At 41.4% G+C, this 27,979-nt stretch overlaps 1 protein-coding gene across 1 annotated transcript in view; it reads right to left on the reverse strand.

Annotated features, from left to right (window-relative positions):
* Positions 1-421: 421 nt before the first annotated feature.
* The window catches only part of ARMH4 (armadillo like helical domain containing 4), a 58,401-nt gene continuing 30,843 nt past the window's right edge, over positions 422-27,979 (reverse strand). Inside the window, exons 5-7 of the mRNA XM_032214038.1 lie at positions 13,069-13,100; positions 2,205-2,339; positions 422-699 (exon numbers count right to left, since the gene is read on the reverse strand). Of these exons, the coding sequence (XP_032069929.1) occupies positions 631-699; positions 2,205-2,339; positions 13,069-13,100 (236 nt within the window). The 3' untranslated portion in view covers positions 422-630. The remainder of the gene's footprint in view (positions 700-2,204; positions 2,340-13,068; positions 13,101-27,979) is intronic.

A 27,979-nucleotide genomic window follows, 5' to 3' on the forward strand; every position in this document is an offset into this window, starting at 1 on the left:
TAAGCATAATACACTATATATACATGACGTGCTTGTTCATTGTATTCTACCTACATAGTTACTATCCTGTTTATGAGGTGGACTGCTTCTAGATGACCCCTTTGTTAATTAAACACAGCCAATTATTTTCAAAACCATGAACTTCAGCTCAGGAAATCCCACATCTTAGAAGAGGCATCCTAGTGGGAGATTGACAGGCATTATTTGGGTTAAAAAAAAAATCCTCCGCCCCAAGACAATATGGGAAAGGATGACATTTTGACTGCTACCATCAAAATGAAAATTAAAACTTTAGGACCATTATTATCATTCAGCCTGCCTTGTCCCCCACTCTTAGTGGAGTCTTTTGTTAGTTTCATCCTTAAAAACATGCAGTGCAATGGAAATGAAGTTGCACAAATGCATGGTGTTGTTTTTTTTTAAAGGCTGCAACATGCAGTGAGTGGGATGTGTTTGGCCATGTGTGTTTCTCCTTTTGGGGACCGGTTGTGTAAAGCAACACAGCCATGTGAACGCACAACAGGGGCAGGCCGCTGGGATGCAGCAGAAAGACCTTTTTTAAAACTTGCAAACCTCCCTTTGCAAACAAAGTAAGTCACTGGAGAACATGATGTAGCTTTGCAGCCGGATTCAAAATTCATCTTCAGAGCTGTCTGCTAAAAGCATCACCCGGTCTTGCATGCTGTTGAATTCTCTCTGCTAGTTGGGGTGAAGAGTGAAAAAGAGAGACAAAAAGAAGAAGAAGAAAAAGAACAACATCAGCTACAAGAAAGACAAGAAGGAAGACATTGTTTATTTCTTCCCTGCCTTGAAATATTCAGCTACTGCAGCTTTCTTCAACCTACTTTCTTCCACATATGCTGGATTTCAGCATCTCCAAAGAGCTGAAGTCCAATGAATCTGGAAGACGCCAGATAGAGGAACACTGGGTTAGTTATAAACTTGGAGCAGATCGAGAGTAGAATCATCAAGACCAAAGCAGGTGCCTTGTAGATATTTGGGATAACTCGCCCAATCTCAAAAGCTAGCAAATGCAAAACGATATAACAGATCAAACAATAAGTTCATTCTTATCAAAATAAGATGATGGGTTTAATTACCCTGCAGCTTTTACCAAGGTGTAAGGTTGTAAACCGATTACAGCTTATTTGATTTGGGGTTAACATGCATGGCACTGGGTTGCTCTGGGATGCATATTTCACTCTGCAGGATTCATCCTAAGTTGAATACTAATAAAATATTGTGTCTTTTGATTAATGAGGCTGGAGTACAACCAGGTCTGGGACTTACATGGTACCCTGAGTTCTTCCTTTTCCTTAGAGGAAAAAATGTCCATCTCTTGTTATTACAAAGATTTGGCCAAAAAGATTATGATCTATTGGGATGTCATTGATTTTTTAAAAATCCACATCTAAAAAGGTTAAGAAAATCTGACTCAGTTACACCAAAACACTACAGAATTCAAAATAAGCGGAAAGACAACATTAATTCTACATCACCTACAAACTAATGTGTGCATGTTCCAATTTTTATATTTTTGGGGGGACTGAGACTGGATTTCCAGTGTCATTCTATCATGAAGTATTCTCCAACTTAGTATGTTTCAGATATACTATCTGAACCACTAAGCCAAGATGATGGAAATTGTGGCTGAACACTTCTGGATCACACTAGGTTGGGAAAGTCTGCATTTAATCATGCTTTGTGTGTCTGTATATGTGTGTGTGTGCCTTTGGGTCAATTTTTGACTCCAAGCAAAGGTGGCAAAGTTTTCCAGAAGTGGTTTGCCATTGCCTCCTGTCTTGGGCTGAGAGGGTATGACTGGCCTAAGTACACCCAATCTTCCGGTTTCTAGCTTGGTGCTTTCACCACTACACCAAACTAGTTCTCTTCTAATAATGCATCTTACAAATCTAATTTCTCCCACATAAAGCCAATGTATTCTCTTTTTAGCAGAAACACAGCCTATGTGGCCACAGGAATAAACTTTGATTGCCTCAAAGGAAAGGGACTGATACAAAAACAGTAAATGGATACTTGCTTTAAGCCATTCTTCATTCATGTCAAAAACACGAACTGCAAATTATAGGCATTTAACAGCTTTAAGTCCCTGCCTGTTAATTTGAAAGATAAGACAGCCCTTTTCAAGAGCAAGCAATCATTTGAGAACTCGAGCAATTTCACAGTATTTAAAGAATACCAACCTTTCGCTTATGTCTTTTAAAGCCATTTCTGCGACGGCGGTTCATGATCTTGATACTATAAAGTGCTCCCAGGATGAAAAGGGCTCCAGCAATGCCTACACCCACTGGGACCAGCATCCCAGACATGTATCCTGCCTAAGGAAGGAAGGATGGAAGGAGAATTGCAAGTAAACCTCAGGTCAAGCTGGATTTTTATTATGCTTATAATTATTTGGCCACTATTATACATGTTGCAAACCTCAAACAATGGAACTATCTTCTTGCAGACATGTTTCCAACTGTTAGCAATCAAGCTGCGACTTCGCTCTGCTGTCATTTAAACATAGAAAGTAATAGTTAAGTTCTTAGTTGTAACTGGCTCTATCTTGTTTTAACCTTTTTACATCGCATACTCTTGATTATGTAATTTTACGATCTTACTTCTGTGTTTTTTGTTTTGTTTTATAGTACATTATATGTTGTGAAGGAATGCAATGGCTCAGTGGCTAAGATGCTGAGCTTGTTGATCAGAAAGGTTGGCAGTTTGGTGGTTCAAATCCCTCGCGCCGCGTAATGGAGTGAGCTCCAGTTACTTGTTCCAGCTTCTGCCAAAGCATTTAAAAATGCAAGGAGGAGGAGGAGGAGCCACGTTACGATGTTACAATGTGCGGTCTCGATACTCTGAGACCGCTGTTGACACTTTTGCCGCTGGAGGTCCATTGAGACCTAAACCATCCCGTAGAGATGGTGATCAGGAAGACAAAGCCTTGCTGGTCTCAGGGATATCGCAAAATCCCTGATAGACCCAAGGGAAGTGCTTCAAGCCAGCGGTAAACAGGCAGCCCCAGGCTGATGAAATCAGGATGCTCCGGAAGGAAGGAAATGAAAAGAAAAAGTTAGTCCATCTGGTGAGGGTTTTTTTTTTATTTTGCTAAAGGCTGCCCAAAGAAATGTTTCTTTAAAGCCAAATTAGATCCTTAAACAAAAGAACTGAGCAGCGAAAATAATCCTAATGGGATCACTGTGTAACTTTGTAACTATTTTTTGTGGATTGAAATGCTCGTAACGTTCTTCATCTCTCCTCTTAAAGTGAACGGATTGACTTTTTTTCTGCTTCTTGTTGTTTTATTTTTTGACTTCTGGATTAAAACCTTCCTTTTTATTTTAACAATTCTTCCTATTACTTGTTATTAAACCACACTAAAAGAAATCTAAAGAACTTTGCTTCCTATAGAAGGTGAAAATTAACTGCCACTCGGAGGTCAGAAGCTGGGGTTTTTGAAACAACGTATCTCTCTTCTTATTTGACTTCACTAATTTTGCAGCTGAAGGGTTTGCAACTTGTTTACAGAAACTGATAAAGAACCAAGGGCATGAACTGTTTTCACAGGTTCCTCTGAGAATTATTTTGGCAGGGAAAGAAAGGAAGGAAGGAAGGAAGGAAGGAGGGAGGGAGGGAGGGAGGGAGGAAGGAAGGAAGGAAAGAAAAGAAAGAAAGAAAGAAAGAAAGAAAGAAAGAAAGAAAGAAAGAAAGAAAGAAAGAAAGGGGGAGAAAACAGAACCCTTACCCTTTGAAGAGCATAAAAGAACTTGTGTTCAAGTCAATTTAAAATAAAAAAGAAGAGAGGCCTGGAAGGCTGGAGTAGCAGTCGCTATTAGTTTTTCTTTTTCTTTCTCTCTTCTGTTTTGGAAATATGGATCAATACTTAGATGAGGAAACCTTTCCAAAATATCTTGGCTGGAATTCAAAATCTATTGGAAGGATATGGGAGAATTGAGAAGAAGTTGGAAAGACTAGTCTTCCTCACAGCAAAAGATGATGGAGTTGGAGCCCCCAAAATTAAAGGGGAGAATGAAGATATAGAAGATAAAGATAAGACAATAGATGAATTTATTAATGGAGTAAATGTGGGTGAACGTGGAAAGAAGGGAATATGGAAAAGGGAATTTGATGAATTGGAGCTCTATCCCAGATTCCAGGACACAGAAGAAAAAAAAATACTAATGATGATAGACATAAGAAGAGATTTTTTTTCAGAAGCAAGATTGACAACCAAAGACAAGCTAATTTTAGTAGCAACTGGTGGGCAATGAGATCATCTGAGAGACCCTTCAAGCAACAAAGTGCTAGAGAAGCCTATAAAAACTTATAAAGGAGATAAAAAGAAGACTGACACCACAATTGGCAAGAGAGATAAGACTGTTTTGTTATTGGAAAGATACAGGTTGACAATGAAAGTTGATAATAAAAAAATAGTTGATTTTGGTGATTAATAAGTAGGAATTTTGTAACTCTTAGATTGTTTTAGATTGTTATCAAATGTTTACTTGCTAACAATTAATTAACCATAAATAATAATAATAATGAAATGATAATGGATACAACATAATGATATATACATGTATTGGCAATTTAGTAAAAGAAATTTGGATATAAATTGTAAATTGTGACTTGGGAAAAAGACCTATAAATTTTATTAACAAATTTTCATTTAGATCTTGTTATAAAGGTGTAAGGTTTTGGGGGGGGGCTCTGATGAGAGGAGATGGGGCATAAATAGTAAATGATTTTTAGCCAATTATAATAACAACAAGGAAATGTTAATGGACACTGTTTAACAATATATACATGCTATGGTATTGACCAAAGTAACTTGGATATAAATCCTAAACAGTGAGTTCAAAGTGCAGAGAGAAGTCTGTAAAAACCTTATAAAAGAGATAAAAAGAAGAATTACACCACAATTGGCAAGAGAGATAAGATTTTTTTGTTATTGGAAATATATAGATTGATAATGAAAGTTGATAATAAAAAATCAGTTGATTTTGGTGACTAATAAGTAGGAATTCTGTAACTCTTGGATTGTTTTTAGATTGTTATCAAATTTATTTGCTAGCAATTAATTAACTATAAGAACAATAAGGAAATGATAATAGATATAGCCTAATGATATATACATGTATGGTAATCTAGCAAAAAAAATGGATATAAATTGCAAATTGTGACTTGGGAAAAAGACCTATACAATTTTATTAACAATTTTTTATTTAGATATTGTTATAAAGGCGTATGGTTTTTTGCTTTTGGCGGGGGGGGGGTCTGACGAGAGGAGATGGGTCATAAATAGTAAATGATTTTTAGCTAATTATAATAATAACAAGGAAATGTTAATGGCCATTGTTTAATAATATATACATGCTAATGGTATTGGCAAAAGTAACTTGGATTTTAAATTTTAATCAGTGAGTTGGAAAAAAGGGAGGGGAAAGGCTCAGAAACTTTATTAATTGACTTTTACTTAAAAGATGCTATAAAGGTGTAATGTTATTGGATGATTTTTTTGAAATAGCTAATGAATGCCATTATGTGGTTGTGTCTTTAAGTATGAATGATTTGAGGTAAAAGCATGTTCACATAATTGTAGTCAAATGAGAATTATGGTACATTGATAGTAAGGTATACAAAGATTTTTGACTTAAAGTGTATAATCTAATATGAACTATAAGTAATGACTGTGGAAGAAAGGCACGAAAGTTATCTGTAACCAATCGACACGCTTTCTACAGGAGGTAATGAAGGATGATTCTTTTTTGTGTGTGTTTTTGTTTAATTAAAATAAAAAAAACATTTTCCAAAAAAAATGCAAGTAGAAAAATAGGGTCCATTTTGGTGGGAAGGTAACAGCGCTCAGTGCACCATTGGCATTTAGTCACGCCGGCCATATAACCACAGAGACATCTTCAGACAGCGCTGACTCTTTGGCTTTGAATCGGGAATGACTAGCACATATGTGTGAGGGGAAACTTTACCGTTACCTTTTATATGTTGTGACCTGTGGTTACAACAATAGTTATTATGCTTCAAATTGATGTAGAGCTCTTTGCATTAATTGAGTGCATTGCTTGGAACGCTTGATGAAGTAAAAAATGTGGTGCACAGGGCTATTCCCAAATTATGAAAGCCAGCAGCATCTGCAACAGACCCCAAGAGAGGTTGGGTAGAGAGATGCCTGTAGCATCAGAGTACCAGCCCCGCCTCTCTTCCTCGTGAATCATGGCAACAAAGCCAAAAGGTGCAGAGCTTGTGATGCAATGCTGAAGGCAGAAAATGAAACGCTGTGAGAAAAAGCTTTAGATGAGTAAAGGACAGTACAGGTAATCCTTGACTAACAACAGTTCATTTAGGGTTAGGGTGATTTGTCTGAGAGCCATGGTGATGCAGTGGCTAGAATGCAATATTGCAGTCTAACTCTGCTGACTGCCAGCAGTTCGATCCTGACCGACTCAAGGTTGACTCATCCTTCCGAGATCAGTAAAATGAGGACCCAGATTGTTGGGGCAATATGCTGACTCTGTAAACCACTTAGAGAGGGCTGTAAAGTTCTATGAAGCAGTGTATAAGTGCTGTTGCTATTGCTTTTATTAGTGACCATTGCTGGTTATAGGGCAAAGAACTGAAGAACACACACCAAGTTCTCACTACACTCTAAATCTAAAATAATGAACAGCAGTGGGCCAGAAGTATTAGGGATACTGACACACAGTATATTCGACATATACAGCAGTGAACCCAATACATTTCCTCAGTACATCCTTGAAGAAATATGTTATTTTTTTTCCTTCCAAAAGCTTTTGAAAATTAATTTTCATTTAATGATCTCAAATTTTAACATTATAAAAGGGAGAGGGAAAATGTCACCTGTCTTTTGTTCTACAACTGGAATAATTTTTGGGGAAAGAATCTGGTGTTTTACAAGTTGCTTTTTTCGCCAAGGCAAAACAACCTAAACTTTTAAGCATTTATGACTGTTTATGTTTCTTTTAGGGTGACATTAATTAGAGCAGCTTTTAGCATAAAAAACAGATAACTAAGGATAAAAATTAATGCTGATCGTGTACCATAAAACAAAACTATATTAACAGTAGAATAAAGTTAAAACAAAAGAATAATAAGAGTAATAAACTTACGGATCAATGTCTCACTGTATGAGAAGCATTGAAATGAATTTTGCTGATACTGAAGAAACACTAAGCTTAAAATAAAGGCAGAAACACTCTGCATATTCCCGTTGCAAACAAATATTTGATTTAATGTCTTGGATTTTATGCTCATTTTCTAATTAATCCATGCTAGAAGTGTGTGGTTGCACATAATATTTAGGAATAGGAGAAAAACAATGTGAATATAAAACTGGTTCTTCCTAAAGCATATCTTTGCCATGTTGATTATCTGTTGGACTGGTAGATAGAAGTACCAATATAGCAAAAGCTGGTATAGGCTGAAAGTTTTGCCCCACTATTTATTCTCACCCTCATTTTTTAGGGCAAGGGGAGAAGATAAATACTCCTTAATTAGGCTTAAGTCTAACTAGCCAGGGGTTTGTTCCAGATTGTGGTTAAAAACAAATTAAAGATGGCACATGTACGACATCCATATAAAAACTGGACGAGTTTCCATTATACCATTGTAACTACCACCATGCCTTTTTTAATCATTCCCTGTAGACAGAGTTGGAAGGCCTTCTTCCCCAACCCCCTGCGTAAGCAGGAAACCCCTATACCATTTCAGACAAATGGCTGTCCTGTTGTGTCTCAGGTGTCAATCAGCGAAGGATCTGCGCCCTCATTGGTTAAAACGCGTGGAGTGTTCTGGCGGGAGAATTACAGTTTCTAATTGGTTGCCAGGTTGATAGCTGCCATATAAAAAGCTGTCAACCCAAAGTAGTTCAGTTCTGTTAGTTCTGGCTTACAATAAACACCTTCTGATTGACTTGCCTCCCGCCTCAGCTCGTGATTCCTTGTTCAGGAATACACAAAACTGGCAACGAAGGTGGGATACTAAGTTCCCTCAGATCAGCGGCTAACGAGTGAGAGAGACTGCTACAGAATGGCGACTATGCCTACGTTCACGCCGTTTAACGCAGATAAAGAATCGTGGGAGGCTTTTGTAAACGGTTCGAATGCTTCCTAATGGCAAATGATCTGGCTGAAGTGACTAGCGATAGGAAGAAAGGGTACTTCCTTAGTGCCTGTGGGCCAGAAATGTTTGGGACAGCACGAGCCCTGTCAGCACCTATGTCAGTCAATACAGTGCCGTGGGAGCTTCTTTTGACTAGATTAAAAAATCACTACGCTTCAGCCCCGTCAAAGATCGCTAGAAGACATGCTTTTAGGCAGTGTCTCCAAAGAGAAGAAGAATTAATCAGTCAATATATGGCCACGCTTCGCAGAGAAGCTATCAATTGTGAATTCCCTGTGTTAGATGACGCGCTACTAGAGCAGTTTGTGTGTGGGCTTAGGGACTTGCATCTACAGCGGAGGTTGTTGGCCCGTTCTGAAATCACCCTCCAAATAGCAGTCAATGAGGCCAAAGCTGCTGAAATGGCTGAGAGATTGACAGTTCAAATTCAGCGCTACTTGACAGCAGCTTCCTTAGGACCGAAATCGGCTGCCGTCAACCAACAGGGTAGTCCTGAGGAAGAGGTAGATGTAGACTCTGAGGGAATCGACCGCCTCAAGACGCGATCTGCCAGAAGGCCGCAGGAGGGTTGCCTAAGTTGCGGAGGCAATCATCACAGATCAAATTGCCGTTTTAAATCTGCCGTATGCAGACGCTGAGGACGGAAGGGCCACTTGGCCAGCATTTGCTGTGCTTCCACGCCCGCTCCCAGCCAGGCAGGGGTCAACTACAGAGAGAAGTACACTAGGCAAACCGGGAAGCCAAAGACATCCTGCTCCGCTATTGATGACGACCGGCCACAAGAAGCGTGGGATGTGTGATCCACAGGAGAGCTTCCTCGAGAGGAACCGGCATACCTTTCGGACTACACATGCGCAATCCAGGAGGAAAGTAGTGTTGTGTCTCAGGTGTCAATCAGCTAAGGATCTGGGTCCTCATTGGTTAAAACACATGGAGCGTTCTGGCGGGAGAATTACGGTTTCTAATTGGTTGCCGGGTTGACAGCTGCCATATAAAAAGCTGTCAACCCGAAGTAGTTCAGTTCTGTTAGTTCTGGTTTACAATAAACATCTTCTGGTTGACTTGCCTCCCGCCTCAGCTCATGATTCCTTGTTCAGGAATACACAAAATCTCTTCTTCAAAACCCCCACTGTTGGAGGACAGGCTATTTCAAGAGCCCGGGTCAGTTATGTGAGCAGGAGTGTCCACAGAGTAGGGTCAAAAAGTCAAGATGGCAGCTTTGAGAGTGCCATTGAAGCTTTGCCTGTTTTTTTTTTTTAAAGTGTGTCGCAAACATGGAATGCAATTTAAAAAGGCAAATCTTCAATGATACTGTTGTAGCCGCCATCTTGATTTTTTGACCTTACTTTGTGGACACTCCTAAAGGTGATCGTATCACTAGTTGATGTGCTATATTTGAAGCGTATTTTGGAGTCTTTAATGGAATGAAATGAGGCTGTCAAAAATATATTCCTTATTCTCCAGTCAGAGAAAGAAAAATAAGGCTGAAGTTTGAGGAAAACTTTATTATTTAGTTTGACAAAGCAACCAATTTTTTTTAATGCTGATTTGTCTTCCAAATTTTGGATGAACCTGATCTTGGGTATGATCTGGCAGCTGAATGGAGGTAGTCCTCAATTTATGTCTGTAATGGTGTCTGCCCATTACAGTCATAAGTTGTGATGATTGTAAAGTTATCCATATGACTTAATCCAATTTTGCAACCTTTTTTTTTTTTGTGATTAAGCAAACACCACAGTTGTTAAGCAAATATATATGGTCATTAAGCAAACCCATTGTTCACTATGGACAGTTTTGCTGAAGACCAGAAACGAAAGCCTATTTTCAGTAAAACCATCGTAAAAAACATAGTCACATGACCAAGGATGCTGCAAATGACCAATTGCCAAGAGCCTAACATGTAATCATGTGACCATTGAGGTGGGAAACTTTAGAACGGGACTGTAAGTACACTACCCTTGGGGAGGCCTGCTATAACTTCAAACCATTGCTAAGCAACTGATTATAATCAAAGAAATATCTATACCTACATAAGCCCATATAGAGGTAGAAGGCATAGGGTGTGACCTTGGAGGACAGGAGGAAGAGCTGTTACAAGGGAAACAATCAGATAAGAGGTCACTGTGTCCTGTCCAAAATACAAGACTGAAAAAAAGTCTCCAACAAATCTTTGCCTGATTCGCCCAAAGATAAGAAGGTTCAGAGGAGAAGCTTATTTAGACTTAATTTGATTTAAAGGATTCTATTACTATAGCTGTTACAATGTGGGGTTGATCTATATGGCATTGATAGCTTAGTCTGGTCTACCTTATAGGACTGACAGTGGAGTTTCATGGATTCACGAAGCAGAAGTCACCAGGGAGGAAAGGAAAGAGAGTAAATGAGAAACAAATAAGTGAGGCTGTGTATACTCATGGGTCTAGCCCAATTCTGAACAATTAAGCAAGGTCTATTTACAGATTAATCAACCTTCATCAGCCTAGTATCCACAAGGCCTATAGGTCAAATATTCCATTGGTTTCTAACCACACTGGCTGAAAATCCTAAGAGTGACATAGCAACTTATTCAGGAATACATCACACAGATGATGTGTTGCATTTTGTCCATTGAAATGATAGGGCACTGCTTCTACATTTGTAAATGCATTTATGCTGATGCATTTCTAGATATTCTGATATGTAATCTTCTTCAGATATTCCTGCCCTCTAAGGGTAGGAAGGTGTGAGTGCAGAAGGGCTGTTTGCGAGTGATATCCTGGCCATTAAGCATTCTCCACAAGGACATAGTCATATCTGGATCCTTGGCTATTTTTAGATTCATATGGAAATGATCACAGTCAGTGGCCTGAAGTGCTTGGGAATGTGTAAGCGTTTCTCCCCAACCTGCTGCCATTCATATGTATGTAACCTAAAGGCCCACAAGATAGCCTGCTTATCCAAAGTTTAATGATAATTCATGTAGCATCTGCAGATTCAGTGGGTTTCGACTTAACCCAAGCAAGACTGAGTGGCTGTGAGTGTTTGGACCTTCTAGAAACAAGGTTTTTCCATCTGGATGAGGTGGATGGAGTAGCATTGCTCCAGATGGACCCAGTACACAATCTAGGGATCCTCCTAAACTCATGGCTCCTGCTCAAAGAGTAGTTGGCAGTCAGGCCTAGGACAGTCATTGCAGATTTTTCAGGTGGTGAGCCAGTTGTGATCATTGCTGAACTGGGAGGCTCTGGTCACAGTATCCCATGCCCACATGTTGGGATTGTTGTTTGGATTACTGCAACATGGTCTTCTTGGGGTTGTCCCTAAAGAGCAGTTTATCATATGTGGGAATACCCTGCATCTGTTGCAGACCACATCCTCACTTTTGATAACCCGTGCAGCAAAGCACTGCTAAAGCACTGTAAAACACTCAAATTTCAGTTCCTAGTTACGACTTGAAAAACAGGCTTTGCTTCCTTCTGGGAAGGAACATGCACTGCCCTGCCCTTGTTTCTGGAGATATGGAGATGCCACATGCAAAGTGTTCAAATGACTTTACCTCCCCACAAAGGAATTGTAAAATCCAAATGAGGATTCCTGCATCTCACAGCTCTCTCCCCCTGTGGATTCTGGCATGGGAAACCTACTTAAAATAAATGTATCAGCTATACAATGTTTAGGTACACATTGCATATTGAGAAGACTGTAGAATGGCAAGGCTCCAAATATATAAGCAGTAAATCCTCAGGGTGATTAGCAAAATTGGGACATACACAGTATTTCCACACAATATTCTGCTTCTACTAATTTTTAGAGAAGAGGGTAGAATCCAGGACCTGTAGCAAAAATTACTCAGTACTCAGGAAGAAAAAGGCTGGGTATGATAGACCAAAACAGTCTTCCCTTCGAAATGTGTTGGAACTATAAATCTCAGAATTCTATAGCACTCATAATCCAGAAGATGCCATTATAAAAATGGGATCCAAGGCTTGAGAACCACAAATGACCACAGGACTCCAGTAAGACAGCACATGTACCTTGATGCCATCACATAGCGACGTGCAATGAAATAATGATGCACATGACACCATCTATGGAGATTCATGGTCATCATTCGACTCATAAAACAACTGTGCTCTCTGCTACCCACCCAGAAAGCATCTGAGTCTTATCAAAAGCTATGAATTAAAACAGGGATGCCCAATCCCTGGGCTGTGGCCCACTGCTTGGTCATGGCCTTTTCAGAACTGGGACACATGAGAGGCAGGCCGGTGCAAACGTGCAGCTCCACTCATGTGAGTGGTGCCCCAAAGGTTTCTCTTCTCTATTGCATGAGTGGAGCTGCGTGCGCATACGTGCTGGCCCACCACTCATGCAGCCTGGTTCCCCTCTGCCCCCACGAGTGGGCCACCAAGTCACCTTCTCCCTAGGCTGCAAAGGTGGAGCGATGACAACAGAGGCTGAGTGGGATAAGCAGGCTGTGCTCAGCTTCGCTGACTTATCAAGGCTACCTGTGCAAGACACCTAATCCGCTTTTGGAGCGTCAAGCAGCCTTGGTGAGTGAAGGAGCACGAGACTAAGCCCCCCAAAGCCTTCTCTTCCTCGTGCCAAAAGCTTTTGCAAATGGGCAAAGGGCTTTGGGGGAGCGATTTCGCACTGCTTGAGGCCTTCCATCCCTTTGCAAACCCTTTTGGCACGGAGAAGCCTGAAGGAATGAGGGACCGCATCCCAAAGTCTTCTCTCTTGTGTGAGTGGAGCTGCATGGCCCTGTTCCCCTCTTCCACCACCCCCGCCCCCAAGCTGGGCTGCCAAACCGCAAAGGTTGGGGACCACTGGATTAAAAGGTCATCTCTCCATAGTGGATTTCTAAAAAATAAAAAAAAATTACAGTGCATTTTAAAATAAATTATACTGAGAAGAGCTCCCTACCTTGTCTTTCAGTTTTTCCATCCAGCTTCTCACTAGAAAATTAACAAGATAAAATTAATTGCAATCAAAAGTCACTGAACATTATAGTAGCATAAGGCCAACATTAACCCAATTTTGCAGAGGATTAGAAGCTTCCCAACATCTGGAGAGCTTTCTCCATGGTAGAGTACAGATAGTCCTTGACTTACAACTGTTCATTTAGTGACAGTTCAAACAGCACAGTCTTTCTAGAATCCCCATGGTCATGTGATTTACATTTGGATGCTTGACAACTGGTTCATATTTATGACGGTTGCAGTGTCCCAGGGTCATGTGATCTTTCTTTTCGCGACCTTCTACCAAGCAAAGTCAATGGGGAGGCCAGATCACTTAACAACCGTGCTACTAATTTAACAGCCACAGTGATTCACTAAACAAATGAGTTAAAAACTCACTTAGCAAATTTCTCATTTAGCAACATAAATTCTGGGCTCAATTGTCATCGTAAGTTGAGGACCACCTGCATATACAATGGCCCCAAAGGCAGTGAACTGAGCAGCCCAGCCCAAGACTTCAGTGCTTGGACAAGACCCTTTCTGAGACAGGCTTAAAACTTCCCGATGGTGGATTGGATGACCACCAGTAGCTCCTGGGTGAATAGCTCCACCCCATAGTCTCTTCTTTGAATCCTTGAATAGGCACCTAAACAAATCAATGTAAGTATCACAATGAGATGGTGAAGAACATACTATAATAACATAACTATGCAAAATATAGTTTGCTTAATTCTTGCAGTGCTTTTAGAATTATGCCCACAGTTGACTAGCAGCTTTCCTGCTACAATGTAAGTGATCGTTATGCTGCAGTTACAGTACGTTTAAAATGGGCTTTTGCGCATTTTGCAAGCAAAATAACGATCTGGGATTTGAACCAAGGCCAATCCAGTTCAGAGCTAGCTAGAAAACTACCCTGACACTGCTTTCTGTAAGGATTTGCAAAAAAAAAAAAAAAAGTATCCTCAGTATGATGACTCAGCAGAAATGGCTTTGTTAAACCTACTGATGCCAAGAGACTATTAAGTTATTAAGAGTTGTTGTCCTTGATATCTGCAGTTGCAAGTTTCAGTGAATAAACAGACTTATATCCAAGTTCCAGAGTATAATTGAAAGCAAGAGTCCCTAACCAATTCTCTGGAAGCATCTCTAAACCTGCAACTGATTGTGTATTGTGTAACCGACCCAAGTAGGCAACCCATGACCCATCAGGTTATTGTTTCAGATGCGTCATCATTTCAGAAATATTTATTTAACCTAAACAAAATGATAGAATGACCATAGGGAGGCCAAAAAATAAAGCAGTGGGAATGGGGGCAATTTCTGATTTCTTGCCAGCTTCCCCACTAACTTTGCTTGTGGGAAACTTGCAGGGAGAAACTCAATGGGAAAGCCAGCAGGAAAAGTCGCAAGTTGCTCGGGTAGGTCTGCCTCATTTGCACACCCTGCCCAGGGCCACTTCTGCAGCCTTGTGTACCAATCCCAACCCATACCACACCCGTGTGCAAATTCCCCAATCTGGGCTGCGCTATGGCACACCCTCCCTGATCCTTGCCGTGCCTCTTATGCAACCTTTTACTTCCTCCATACAGATCCTTCCTACAGAGAGATTGAAAACAGTGTTCTCCAGCAGGGTTGACAGGGGATATTTATCCTGCCTAAGCCATGCTCAGTGCCTTTCAAAGAATCACTGAGGTCGCCTCTGACTCCTCTCTTAATTTCTTTAGGAAGTTGTGTCAAGCACTGGGGAAATCAGGAGATTCAGGCAGTTCAAATGAGTATAAAGATTTATTGCAAGCTTAAGCTCTCTACCAGAATCTAACCAACTGACAGTTAAGAGAAATGAGCGGCATTCAAGGTGGACTGGACTTAAGACCTCTTAGGGGAATGCAGGGACTCATGACTTATGATGCGTTTGACCCTTCCTTCAGGCTCAGTCTGGCCATCTCCTACAAGTTGTTTATTACTTATTTCTTTGGAGTTAAGGTTTTTCCAAAAGACAAGCTATATTAAACTGGGAGATTTTCCTTCCACTCTGGACAAAAAAAACCCTCTCAGTAAGTTTATGGCATAACAAGAGCAGCTTTAATTTTTGACAAACACCAAAAGGGGGAATGAACTGTTGATTTAGGAAAGTTAAGGTGCTAGATGGACTTGAAAGAATATTTTCTGCGGGGTGCTTAAAAATTTATAAAATAGTATAGGAAGTCTTTGAAACTACTTGTAAGAGATCCTCCTGTGGGAAAATTTTGTTGATTGGAAAATAAACTGATGACCAGAGGGGACCTGAAGGGGAGAACCAAAGATTATTCTTGAAGGAAAAGAGACACATTAGCACAATGGAACAATACTATTGGACTATAGAAGAAATAAGGCTGTTTCGGAACAATTTACTGAGAGGTTGCTTGCAAGACCAAGTGATACTATAGCAGAGGATGTACAAGATCAACAAATTTTATTGGATAAAACAGAAAACTGACAGGGATTTAAAGTTTTTAAAAGTGTTGATTAGGAAAATGATATGGAAAAAGATATGGATTTCAATATGGATTTAAAAATGCTAGACCGTAAGACCAGTATGGGAAACAATGCCAAAATGGATTTATCAATAAAACCAGCTGATGTAGGATGCAACCAAGAGGAGTGTGGCAGGATGGCTCATTGGTATAAGGATTCCTGCCATGGGCAGGGGGTTGGACTAGAGGACCTCCAAGGTCCCTTCTAGTACTATCATTCCATGACTCTATGCCCTAATAATCAAGGAGGAAATAAAATAATAAAGCAGAAGAGTGAGTTGGAAAACATTCTTACTTTGGATTTATCGAAGGGACGTGTGGAACCCCCCAAAAAAAACCTTCCTGAAAAGAGATAAAAAATAATTGTTCAAGCTGTGCTTTGAAGAAGAGAAAGTGATAAGAAATCATCTTGTGATGGGAAGATTTACAAAGTGAACCAGCTGAATAAGAGTTAAAATACATATGTCTTGTCACTTTTCTTCTTTTCTTCATTTTTAATATTTTTCTTAGCTTGGATTAGTTTGTTATCTTTTTATTTGTAAACTTTAATCAAATTATTGAGAGGGGGGGAGAAAATGATGATGGCATAGCCATGGCTGAGTATAGCAGTGCTGAAGCAGCCATAACCTTTTCTAATTCCAATCCCACAGGAATAATGGATCACAGATGTTGGTGTTCTGACCCAGACTTCCTTAGAAAGCAAGACCAAAGTCTTAGTCCTCTTTTTTAAAATTATTTTATTTATATGACTATGAATTCCTTTCATTCACAGTCATCAAGGCTTTAGTAAACAGTCTTTCAGAGGAAAGTTTATCCACACGCACTTTATCTCATTTAGAGTACTGCCAGATAACTACCATATTTTTCAGAGTATAAGATGGACTGGAGTAAAAGACGCAGCAAGATTTTGAAGAGGCAAATTTTTTTAAAAAAAGATTGTGCTCTGCAGACCTCCCAAAAACTTGTTTGTCAAAAAGGGGCATGCATAGCCTTTAGGAGGCTTGTAGAGTGCTCCTCAGGACTGGGGAGCAAAAATGAGCAAAAAACCAGCCCATTTTTCTCAAAAATGGGCTCATTTTTTGTCAAAAAAGGACATGCATAGCCTTGGAGGCTTATAGAGTGCTCCTGGGGGCTGGGGGGGGCAAAAACAAGCAAAAAATGGCCCATTGTTCGCTCATTTTTGCCCTCCCCAGCCCCTAGGAGCTCTCTGGAAATCTTCTAAAGGCTATGCATGGCCATTTTTGCAAAGGCAGCAGGGTTTCAGGAGGTCAAAAATGCTGTATTCAGATTTTCACCCTCTTTTTGGGGGGGAAGGTGCATCTTATACTCTGAAAAATACAGTAGTTTCCAAACATAGGGCAAAGCAAAACTTGGCACAGAGTCTCCTATAATCACAAACAGAACTTTCTGGACCAAATGAATGAATTGTTTCCTGCAAAAGCTCACTCCCCATTCGTTCCTCTTTTGTTTCCTATGGGATGGGCCAATCACCCAAAAGGTGTGGCTTTACTCTTAAGTCGACTCTGCTTTCTTAGTTGTTCTTGTCTTCTGGCAACTCTGCATATGCGCACACTGGGAACAGGCTCCAGCTGCTCTTCTGCCTCATTGCTGTCTAACTCCCTCTCTGCCTCCAACGCAGATCCCTCATCTGAGCTTCCCTCAACCCCCAGAACTGGCCCATGTTCCTCCCCAACATCAGCTCTGGCCGCCGACAGGCCACAACAATTGAATGCATTGTGTATGTTAGTCTGTTTCTTGTTGTTGCTTTGTGATGCACCTTTCGTCCAGTTGCAGGTTACAAACAAGGTGTTTGTGTATATAGATATGTTAGGTATACAATATAAGCTATGGCATGTAACTGTTTCACTATATTCTACATTGCTTAGACCAGGGGTGTCAAACTCGATTTCATTGAGGGCAGCATCCGGGTTGCGCTTGATCTTAGGGGGGCTGGGGTGGGTGTGACCAGCTCAACGTCACTCGGATCAGGGGTGCCAGAGAAAATGGGTTCTCGAGCTCCGTTTTCAGCTGCCACAGCCTCCTGCAACCCTCTGCCAGTGAAAATGGAGCTCAGGAGGGTCGCGTTTTTGTTGACAGAAGCACTGGGGGCCAGATCTGGCCACCGAGCCTTGAGTTTGACGCCCCTGGCTTAGACCTTTCTTTAGCTAAGATTCTGAAATTTGGAGTAGTTTCAGACAAGGGCTATACCAGTGGTGGATTCCTACCGGTTCAGACTGGTTCAGCCAAACCAGCAGCAATCCAGGCCTGCCATGCCTCCGAACTGGTTCTTCAGGCAGCGGCATAAGTGGCGCAATCTTGTTTTTCACTTCTGCGCATGCACAGAACATTTTTTATTGCATCGAGCAGGCGCGCACAGCATGCACACAAGCAAACACTAGTGCCTGCCTAGTGCCTGCCGGAACCCACCCCTAGGCTGTACAGGCAATCAGGGACCTGAAATTACAAAGATTTGAATCATTGTGTGCAAACTGAGCCATTGTGTAAATTTGTTTAATAAAATAATAAAGAAAAACCATTGAGGGAGGTGGATATGTTTAGCTTTTAGACAAGTTGACAGGGTATGCAATAGTACTGTTCAAATATCTGACTTGGTGCCACAGTTTATTCTCCATTGACTGAATGGAAGATACACAATAACAGAATTACGTTACAGGAAACAGATTCCAACTGAATTGTAGAGAGAGAAAAATCCTAAAAGTAAGAACAGGTCAACAGTAAAACCAATTAGTAACCGTTGAAGGTGTTCCAAAGAGGTCAGGGAGCCTTTAATCCACATTCCTGCACTAAGCAAAGGGTTAGTCTTGATGGTGTAAATAAATCCTTCTAACTTCACGACTGTGATTTTACATCAGAGAGCCTGAGAAACTTAATTTAGCCTGGAAGAAAAACAGAAGAAGCTAATGCTTCATGTCCCAGTTTCTGTTCCATAAAGAAAGCAGCTTTTTTTTTCCTTTTATGAAATAAGATGACAGGATCTCAGCAACTTTAAAAGGCTGAAATCCTAGAGGTGATGTTTTCCCTCTAACAGCATCCTTAGGGCTGAGAAGGCTATACCGGATTGATTTTTCCTTGGCACTTATGAACCTGCAGACAAGAAAGAAGCCATCCCTCAGCATCCTTCTGGTTTCAGAGTGACCATTTGGTAGCACTGTTCCAATATTTGAGAGGCTGCCACAAAGAAGAGGGGTCAATCTATTTTCCAAAGCACCCGAAGGCAAGACAAGAAACAATGGATGGAAACCAATCAAGGAGATAAGCTACCTAGAACTAAGGCGATATTTCCTGATAGTTAGAACAATTAATCAGTGAAACGACTTGCCTCCAGAGGTTGTGGGTACTGCATCACTGGTGGCTCTTAAGAAGAGACTAGACAGCCATTTGTCTGGAATGGCACAAGGGCGTGATGGCAAACCTATGGCAGACATGCCAGAGGTGGCACACAGAGCCTTCTGTGGGCACGTGCCATCTCCAGCTGATCTTTGGGTTTCCGGGGCTCCGGCACACGCAAAGACCAACTGGCCAGCATGCATGCATGTACCGGAAACTAGAAGAGCAAGTGGCCGGTGCGCATGTCATCTGCGCATGTGTGCACCGGCCAGCTGGTCTTCAGGTTTTCAGGGCTCCGGCATGCATAAAGACCACCTGTCCGGCGCGCATGCATGCACCAGAAACCAGAATACCAAGTGGCTTCACCAGCCAGCTGGTCTTTGAGTTTCAGGGGCTACAGGTTGCGCGCATTCCAGTTTGGGCACTCAATGCCAAAAAGGTTCTCCATCACTGGTATAGGGTTTCCTGCTTGGGGTTGGAATAGAAGACCTCAAAGGTCACGTTCAAATCTGTTATTCTGTTATTATTCTGACCAGTTCTACACTGGATTACTCTGTCCCTTTTCCACCAGCTCATTGGGAAGAAAGGAAGCGGAAGAGAACAGGAAACGAAACAAAAGGGAAGAAAGAATAATAACAGCAATCATTTTCTTTTAGTTTTGCTTGTTTTTTGCCATTGAATCCCTAATATATTTACCCTACCCCAGTTTCCAGGAAATATACCATATTTTTCGGAGTATAAGACGCACCTTTTTCCCTCAAAAAAGAGGCTGAAAATCTGGGTGCGTCTTGTACACTGAATACAGCATTTTTTGCCTCCTGAAGCCACTCCCCCTTCACCAAAATGGCCATGCACAGCCTGTACAAGGCTATCAGAGAGCTCCTGGGGGCTGGAGAGGGCAGAAATGAGTGACAAACAGGCCATTTGTTGCTCACTTCCCCCCACCCCCGCCTCCAGTACTCTATAAGCCTCCTAAAGGCTATGCATGCAATTTTTTTGACAAAAAACGGGCCCATTTTCGCAAAAAACAGGCTGTTTTTTGCTCATTTTTTGGTGGACCGACCCCCCAGGAGCCCTCTGCAAGCCCCCTAAAGGCTACTCATGCCTTTTTTTGGGGGGGAAACAGGCCCGTTTTTGGGAGGTTTGCAGTGCAAAACCCTTTTTTTTTTAATTTGCCTCTTCAAAACCTTGGTGCGTCTTATACTCCGATGCATCTTACACTCCGAAAAATACGGTAGCCCATAATACCTAGTATTCTCCATCTCCCCTTTAAAGATGGAACAGTTCGGGTGGGGTGGGGGAATAGGCACCAAACTTAATTCAGAGCATCTCCTATTTACATCCTTTCCCTCTGTCTCTAGTGCATTTAAATAAGTCTGCATTTTTCATAGTGCCCTCAAAATAGTATTATTCTCTAAAACAGCTCTGCAGCCCACTGTACTGCAGCCCCCTTAAGCAGCTTGTCAGTCTGGTTTCCTGGGGGATATTTTTCCCCGTTCTCCCACTGATTATTTGAGAAAGCTGGAGGAGAGTAATTTTTCTATCGACTTGTGCTTTGTCAATTCTTCATATTGCTAATTGCCTAATTAGACACTCCAGCAGGGTTAAAGCATCTTTAATGGAGTTCTGCATCCCCTTCCTCTCCCAGCTGAAGGTATTCTTTTTTTGAGTGAAGGTTGTCTATTTTATAATTGGGTTGGAGTTGGGCCGCTAAAAGAGAGTTAATGTGCTCTTGCAAGGTGCCTGAGTCACAGGTATGCACTTCCATTATGCAATCAGCAATTTAGCTATTACTAGACAACCCATGCCCCATTGGGCCATTGTTTCAGAAAATATTTCCTTATCTTAAGACCGTGAGTGGGCAAAAAAGCAATGAGAGCAGGAGTGACTTTCAACTTCCTACCCTATTGAATTTCCTTATAAGAATCTGGCAAGATCAGAAAGATCCATCCTTCCTTCCTTCCTTCCTTCCCTTCTTTCCCTGTTCCTTCCTTCCTCAATCCCTGGCTCTCTTCCTTCCACCATTCCTTCATTCCTTCTCTCCCTCCTCATTCCTTCCATCCCTGCCGCCTTCCCTCTCCTCTTCCCTCCCCTTTCCTCTCTCCCTAACATTTCTTCCTTCCTTTCTTCTTTCCTCCCTCTCTCGACTTCCTGCCACCTTCCCCATTGTGGGAAGCCTGCAGCAGGTGTAGAACAAGAAACATTAAGTTGTAGAGGACCCTGAGGTTCAACTAATACATGATGCAGAACATTCACAATTCTAATTTTCTTGCTTTTTTAAATTTCAAAGCAGCCACACAAGGCTGTTACTTGGATTGTAGGAATAATTATGATGAGATTCAATTGTTTCCTCCCTCAAATGCTTCCCAGTCTAGATGGCATTTGCTGCAAAATGGAATGGAGGTTAATATACCCGTATTTAAAGCTGCAGATTTCTGTGAGACTAAATGGGTGAGAAGTTGATTCCCAGAAGAGAAGCAGCATAGGAGACAAGACTTAAACCCTTTCTCTTGCAGACCATCTACCCAGATAAGTTATTGACACCTTCAAATTAGTAGCTTTGAAGTAAACATAAACGATATATATTCACTCATCTCTACATAAATGATTCTGATCAAATAACAGCCTCATGTCTAGCTTGGATTAAAATATCATTGTGCCTGTATTTTCCATCATGTGCTCACCACAAAAATAATATGCCTCCACTGGGGTGGATTCCTGCCAGTTCTAACCTCTTCTATAGAAGAGGTTCCACAAATCTACAGTGCCATTTTGAACCGGTTCCAACTCCCTCCCCCCGCCCGTCCGCACATCATCAAGATGAAGAGCAAGGGAAGAAATTCTGGGAGTTGAAGTCCACAAGTCTTAAAGCTGTCAACTTTGAACATCCCTGGGGGTATTTTTCTAAAGGGTTAGGGGTGCAAGTGTCTTGTAACTTGACAGCTTTAAGACTTGCGTGCTTTAAATGCCAAAGTTTCTGAGCTAACATTTTGGTTGCTAAGCAAGAGCGTTGTTAAGTGAGTTTCACTACATTTTACAAGTTGGCCACGCACACCCAGTCACATGGCTGGCAAGCCACTCCCACCCGGTCACATGGCCAGCAAGCCATTCCCACAAAGCAGGCCACACCTACAGAAGAGGTTCTAAGAAATTTTGAAACCCACCACTGGCCTCCACTCAAATATTTCAAAGGCTTAACATCTAGTAGTACCTCTATGCCCCAGCTCCTGCCAACTTAGCAGTTCAAAAGCATGCAAATGCACATAGATAAATAAGCACCACTTCGGTGGGAAGATAACAGAGTTCCATACACCTGAGCATATAGTCATGCTGGCCACATGACCATGGAAGCATCTTTGAACAACACTGGCTTCCTCAGGTAGGAAATGGAGATGAGCACACATACACACAGAGACAGACAGACAGACAGACAGACACACACACACACACACACACAAGTCAGACACAAGTGGACAAGAGAATCTTGTTTTTTTTTTTGTTATTTAAGTTACACAAATCTTAAATGGACTCAAGCTATATACCCAAACATGGTAAATACCAACCCTTTTAAAAATAGCTAAGTTTTTTAAAAAAAATCTCAAAGGTAGGGCTACTTTATGGAATTTGGGAGCTCCACTTACATATAGTGCAAGATTAACATGGCACACGGAAGTGGAGGTAGAAAAGAAAAGAAGGGGAAGAAACAATGTACTTTAGAAAAACTAAATAAACTTTTTGTGCAGAAAACATGATTTGGAAACAGAATAGTGCATTTACCATGCAATATAAAACATTACTTAGGAGAATGGCTTATTTGACTCAACCTAGCCACTGGCTAACATGGAGCCTTTGGTGAATTTGTCTCACCCATCCACCTCCCAATCCTCAGGGCAATCTTCCCATTATCTAATATGGAGCTGCTTTAGCCAATGCATAGACCTCCCCTTTCAAAAACTCTTGGCCTGGGATGAAGATTGATGGCGGGGGTGGCAGCAGGGTCAAGCTGTCACAGCCTTCACATCCTGGGCTGGTGATAAGGGCTATGCACACTTTTCCAGGCAGGTTATTTGCTCCCCACAGGATGCTTTCTGGGAAAAGAATGCAGCTGTGCTGTGATGTCCCCAGTTGGCCTTGTGCTAAGTTTTGTAGTCCTTCTATTTTGAAGTAGAGGCCCTTGGGTTCCTACTGTGACAGGTGAAGCGAAACAAACAATTACATTTTTTAAGATTGCTAAGTCTGTTGATCAGTCCAGCTAACTGCATGATTTCAACTCACAAAGCCTCTTGGAAACCAAAATGGCCAGAGCTGTCGGGAAGTACAAGGACTCAAAGCTTATTTTCAGCTAAACAGGAGGAGGAGGAAACCTCAGGACTTGTATAGGAAGACACATATATATTAGCTTACTGCAGAGGTAGCTAAATCAGGAAAACAGCTGATGTTTGCTCCTCATCCTTCTCCATCTGGACTGGCCCCATGGACACTAATCCTGGATCTTGCCTAGTGGGGAACTGGGTTAACATTACTCCTGAACTGCAGCATTGTGTAAATCAAAGGAGGGGGACGCAGAGTGTGTGAATCAGGGATGGGTTCTGGCCGTCACTACTGCAGCTTCGTTCGTGGGTGCACCGCGCAGTGCAATAAAAATTGTTCTGCACATGCCAAAAGGGAAAAAAACAAGATAGCGCCGCCTATGGCACTGCCCAGAGAACCGGTTCGGGGGCATGGCCCAGGCTGCCAAACCACTATCAGCTCAGCCGAACAGGTCTGAGCTGGTAGGAACCCACCACTGGTGCAAATGAACAGGAGAGAACCAGCAGCCCAAACAGGGTAGATTACATCCTTGATTCAGGGAGTATCTGAGTAATATGGTACCAAATTTACAGAGGATAGCAATGTATTTAGAGCAAATGGCAGCATTTATAAAACTATAGATATACAGTACCTACATACTCTCCACACGTACTCTTTGGTACACATTCCCTTTTACTCAGAATAACTTATACATTACATTCTACTCATCCTATCTATGCCATTCATGCAGTGTCAGCTTATCTGTATTTCAACAGAGCCTTATGATTTATTTAATTTTTTTTAACCCCACTATTATTTTTGGTCAACTGAAGCCAACATACATACCTAATGTCCCTGTCTCCTATTTTCCCCATAACAACCACCATGTGATGAGCTGGGCTCAGAGAGAGACCTGGACCAAAGTCATCCAATTGGCTTTCATGCCTAGGGGAGAATTAGAACTCAGCTTTCCTTGGTTTCTAACCTGGTACCTCAGCCTCTACACAGGTGTTTTGGCAATTTTAAGAAGTGTGGGCTCCAATACCGAGATTTTTTTTTAAAAAAAAAACCTGCCATGCTAGAAGAACATTATTCTCTGTCATACTGGCCATGCAGTAGTAGTTCTGAGGTAAAGCTGTCATTACCTCAGAGCCACTAGAGATTGAGATTTGAGATTTGTTTTATTTATATGCCGCCCTATACCCTGAGGGACTCAGGGCGGCGCACAACTCAAACGGGAAAAGGGACACACAAGTACAAGACAAGCATTTAAAATAGCCAACAACCACACGAGTCGAGAGGGGAAGGGAGCTCATCAACCCCAGGCCTGCCGACACAGCCAGGTTTTAACGGCTTTTCGGAAGGCCCGGAGAGAGGTGAGGGTCCGAATCTCTGTGGGGAGTTCGTCCAAAGGGCCGGAGCTGCTACAGAGAAGGCCCTCCCCCGGGTCATAGCCAGATGGCATTGGCTGGTAGACAGAACCTGGAGGAGGCCAACCCTGTGCGATCTAATGGGTCTTTGGGAGGTAATTGGCAGCAGGCGGTCTCTCAAGTACCCAGGTCCAATACCATGAAGGGCTGGGCGCTACTCAGTCAGGAGCACCAGTTTTTCTAATATTCATTAGATAGATGCAAAAAGAAAAAGCCATAATGATGCCACAACTTACAGGATCCAATCTGGGTCAGTTACCAGGCTCAGACATTTAGTCTTTCGCAGACTCTGCTAAAGGGAAGTCCCCTGAAGATGGGCTCCAGCACAAATCCAAAATCTTGGAAGACTAAACGTCTGATCCCGGGGGCCAACCCGGATTGGATCCTGCAACATCAGTCTGGGACATGCATATCTGCCTTCATTCCTGCCACATCTTAGTTTAAAGAAATCCATGTGCTTTTAAACAAGGAATGATGTTAATGGGCTCTCTGTGTAATAACAACAGAAGGTAATCATTCTGTTGACCACTGAATGACATGCAAAAGGATAATGGTGTATAATGAATTACGACTAGGCTTATTGCAAGTGAAGAAAAGAAAAAGAAGGTTTAAGAAAAGGAAAAGGATTTATTAACTCTTGGGTGAAAGCTCCACTGTCACCCAAGAGTTAGCTCCACCTTTGGGCTAAGGTGCCTAAATTAAAAATGAAATTGGCCTAAGGAGGCCAGTGTCATTATTTAGATAGGCAACTAATTCTTTTTGACAGCACAGTGCTTTGCAACAGAGACCTGACAAGTAAATATGTTTTTCAGGGCACAGACTAATGGTCTTGAGATAGAGGCTGACTCCTGGGTATTAGGGGAAACATGGTATCAGTAGTGTGACAACATAACTGAAGATATGGCAAGGAAATGGGACAACCTTTCTTAGATTTGCTCAAACTAAGACTGGATAGACATTTGCTGAGAATGCTTCTGTCTGGATTTCTACAATCTTACTATCAATAGAGGCCAGTTGAGCCATCTAACTAAGGAAACAATCAATCATCAAACAATTCAACCCAGAGTTCTCACTCAAGGCAAAAATGTCCAGGCTCAAATGACCAAATTGTGGACACATTGTGGAAAAGGTGGAAGGAAAGAGAAGAGGATGATTACCAGCAAAGTGAATGGTACCAATGGAAAACGTGAAGGATCCAGTGGGGGAAAATCTATCTATGTAATTCCTAAGAGACAACACCACGTAATCATTCAATCACTCAATCAGTTTAGGCTACTGAAGCCAATCCTGTAATTTGTGCAGGTAAAATATCCCTGAGATATCTTGACCACCTCCAGTGAAGGGAGCCTATAATCATCCTTCTGATTGCTCATTGTTTTCCTGACTACATCTTTCCAGGAGTAAGCAAGAGCTGGGCTCAGGGGCTAAATCATTCTGTGATTTTTCTGAACCTAATTAATTCTACCATTTGCACCTTTTTACATGACATCCCTTCAGGTATTTGGGGTGAACTATCATATCTGTCACCCACTCCTTGCTCTTTTCTATTTCATGTTAAAGACACCTAATACTGCTTAAAGTCAAGCTTTTTAACTAATTGTTCATTTGGGGGACCAATTTCATCATGTCCTTTGAACCTATTCCAAGTCACCTACATTATGTTATCATGCTTTTAAAAATCAAAATTTGTTCCAGACCTGAGTGCTTTAGAATGAATTTGTTGCAGTAATTGCTAAATAGGAAGCCAGAAGTAATTATATGTCTGATGGTACAAAGGCACTATTAATTACATTTATGTTACCATAATATATTAGCAAAACTTAGTATTTAAATAAGAGAAACTTAGTAAAGATTTTGTGAGAGTATGTATTCATCATCGTTATATAATGGCTGTGTACTAAACTAATTAGTTCCACCTGTTCCTTTTAAAAAATCCAAAATCCATAATTTAATGCTTCATTTGCTAGGCTCAACAGACAAGGCATTGTTTCTGTGTTTTGCTAATTTGCCCCACTGAACAAAGAAGTTGGGTAATTCTGGAAATTGAAATCTACACATCTTAAAGTTGTCAAGGTTGAAAAAATGTAATTTAAGGATTCCAGGGCTATTGATTATATTAAGGGGTGGAGGGAAACAGCCCAAAAGAAGGTTATGGCAAAACAGCATGAAAACTGCATAGCAAAGTCACAAGTTGAGGAAAGAGGCATTTTACCTCTTCTTTTTTTTTAATGGAGCAGGATTTTTAATTGTACCTCTTGCTATTATTTATTTATTTAGAATATGGCATACAATGTCAGGAAAATCTACATGTGCTAGACACAATGCACTCCTGACAACCTACATTGCTAGTTCATTCCATTTGGCGCTTGTGCACTTATTGTCGGTGCATCATGGGGGAGGGGGTGCAAACTAGCTTTACACCAATTAGCTAGTCGTGCTTGGGTTAGCTCTTTCAGGCTCCTCCACGAATCTCCTCATGAGGCAATGCCTCGCGTCTGGCCAGATCCAGCACTGGCTTCTGTTCTCCACACACATGAACCCAGCCAGGTTCCCCACCCTCACACCCAACTAAGTGATAACCATTTATCTAATTGCAATATTGTCTGCTTTTGAACTGCTGGGTGGGCAGGAGCTATGGATCGAGGGACGGGAGCTCACTTTGTCTCATGGAACAGGTCTTGAACCATCAGAGTACGCACTGTACATCATTCATGGCTAATGTTATTCTAACATCATTAAGCCTCTGCACCACCACTTCCCCACCAATTGCACTTCTGAAAAATTCTGATGGGCTTACATTTTTGTTTTGTAGGAAGCAGAAACAACTCCAGAAAAAAAAACCTTTTCTTTAATCCTCACCTACTAATTCTATCTCCAGATTAATGCAGTTTTAAAATAATCAGAAAAAAACCCCAATTCCTTGGGTCAGTTATGCTGTCTTTGGAAACTGGAAACCGAAAACAGTAACGGATAGCCTACCCCACACATCAAATATATAAAGTCAAAATAAATGCTCTACTGTCTCGATCCTGGTGATTTGTTTACTGAAAAGTAGCATTTCTGCAGGAGTTTTGATTGCCTTGTCCTCATGTAGCCTTTTCTCTCCCCAAGCTCCTCCAAAACAATTGCAAAAACTGAAGAGATGAGAGCAAGACATCTGGACGGCAGATGTATTGGATTGTCATAATGCATCTTCTCAAAAGGCATTTATATCATCCATACCACCCCATGATTTTCTTTGTCCTCTGGAGACTAGCAGTGGTGGTTGCCATTTTAGTAACCCCTTTTTTTCTAA

This window comes from Thamnophis elegans, chromosome 1 (assembly GCF_009769535.1).
Source record: "Thamnophis elegans isolate rThaEle1 chromosome 1, rThaEle1.pri, whole genome shotgun sequence".
Classification (NCBI taxonomy): domain Eukaryota; kingdom Metazoa; phylum Chordata; class Lepidosauria; order Squamata; family Colubridae; genus Thamnophis; species Thamnophis elegans.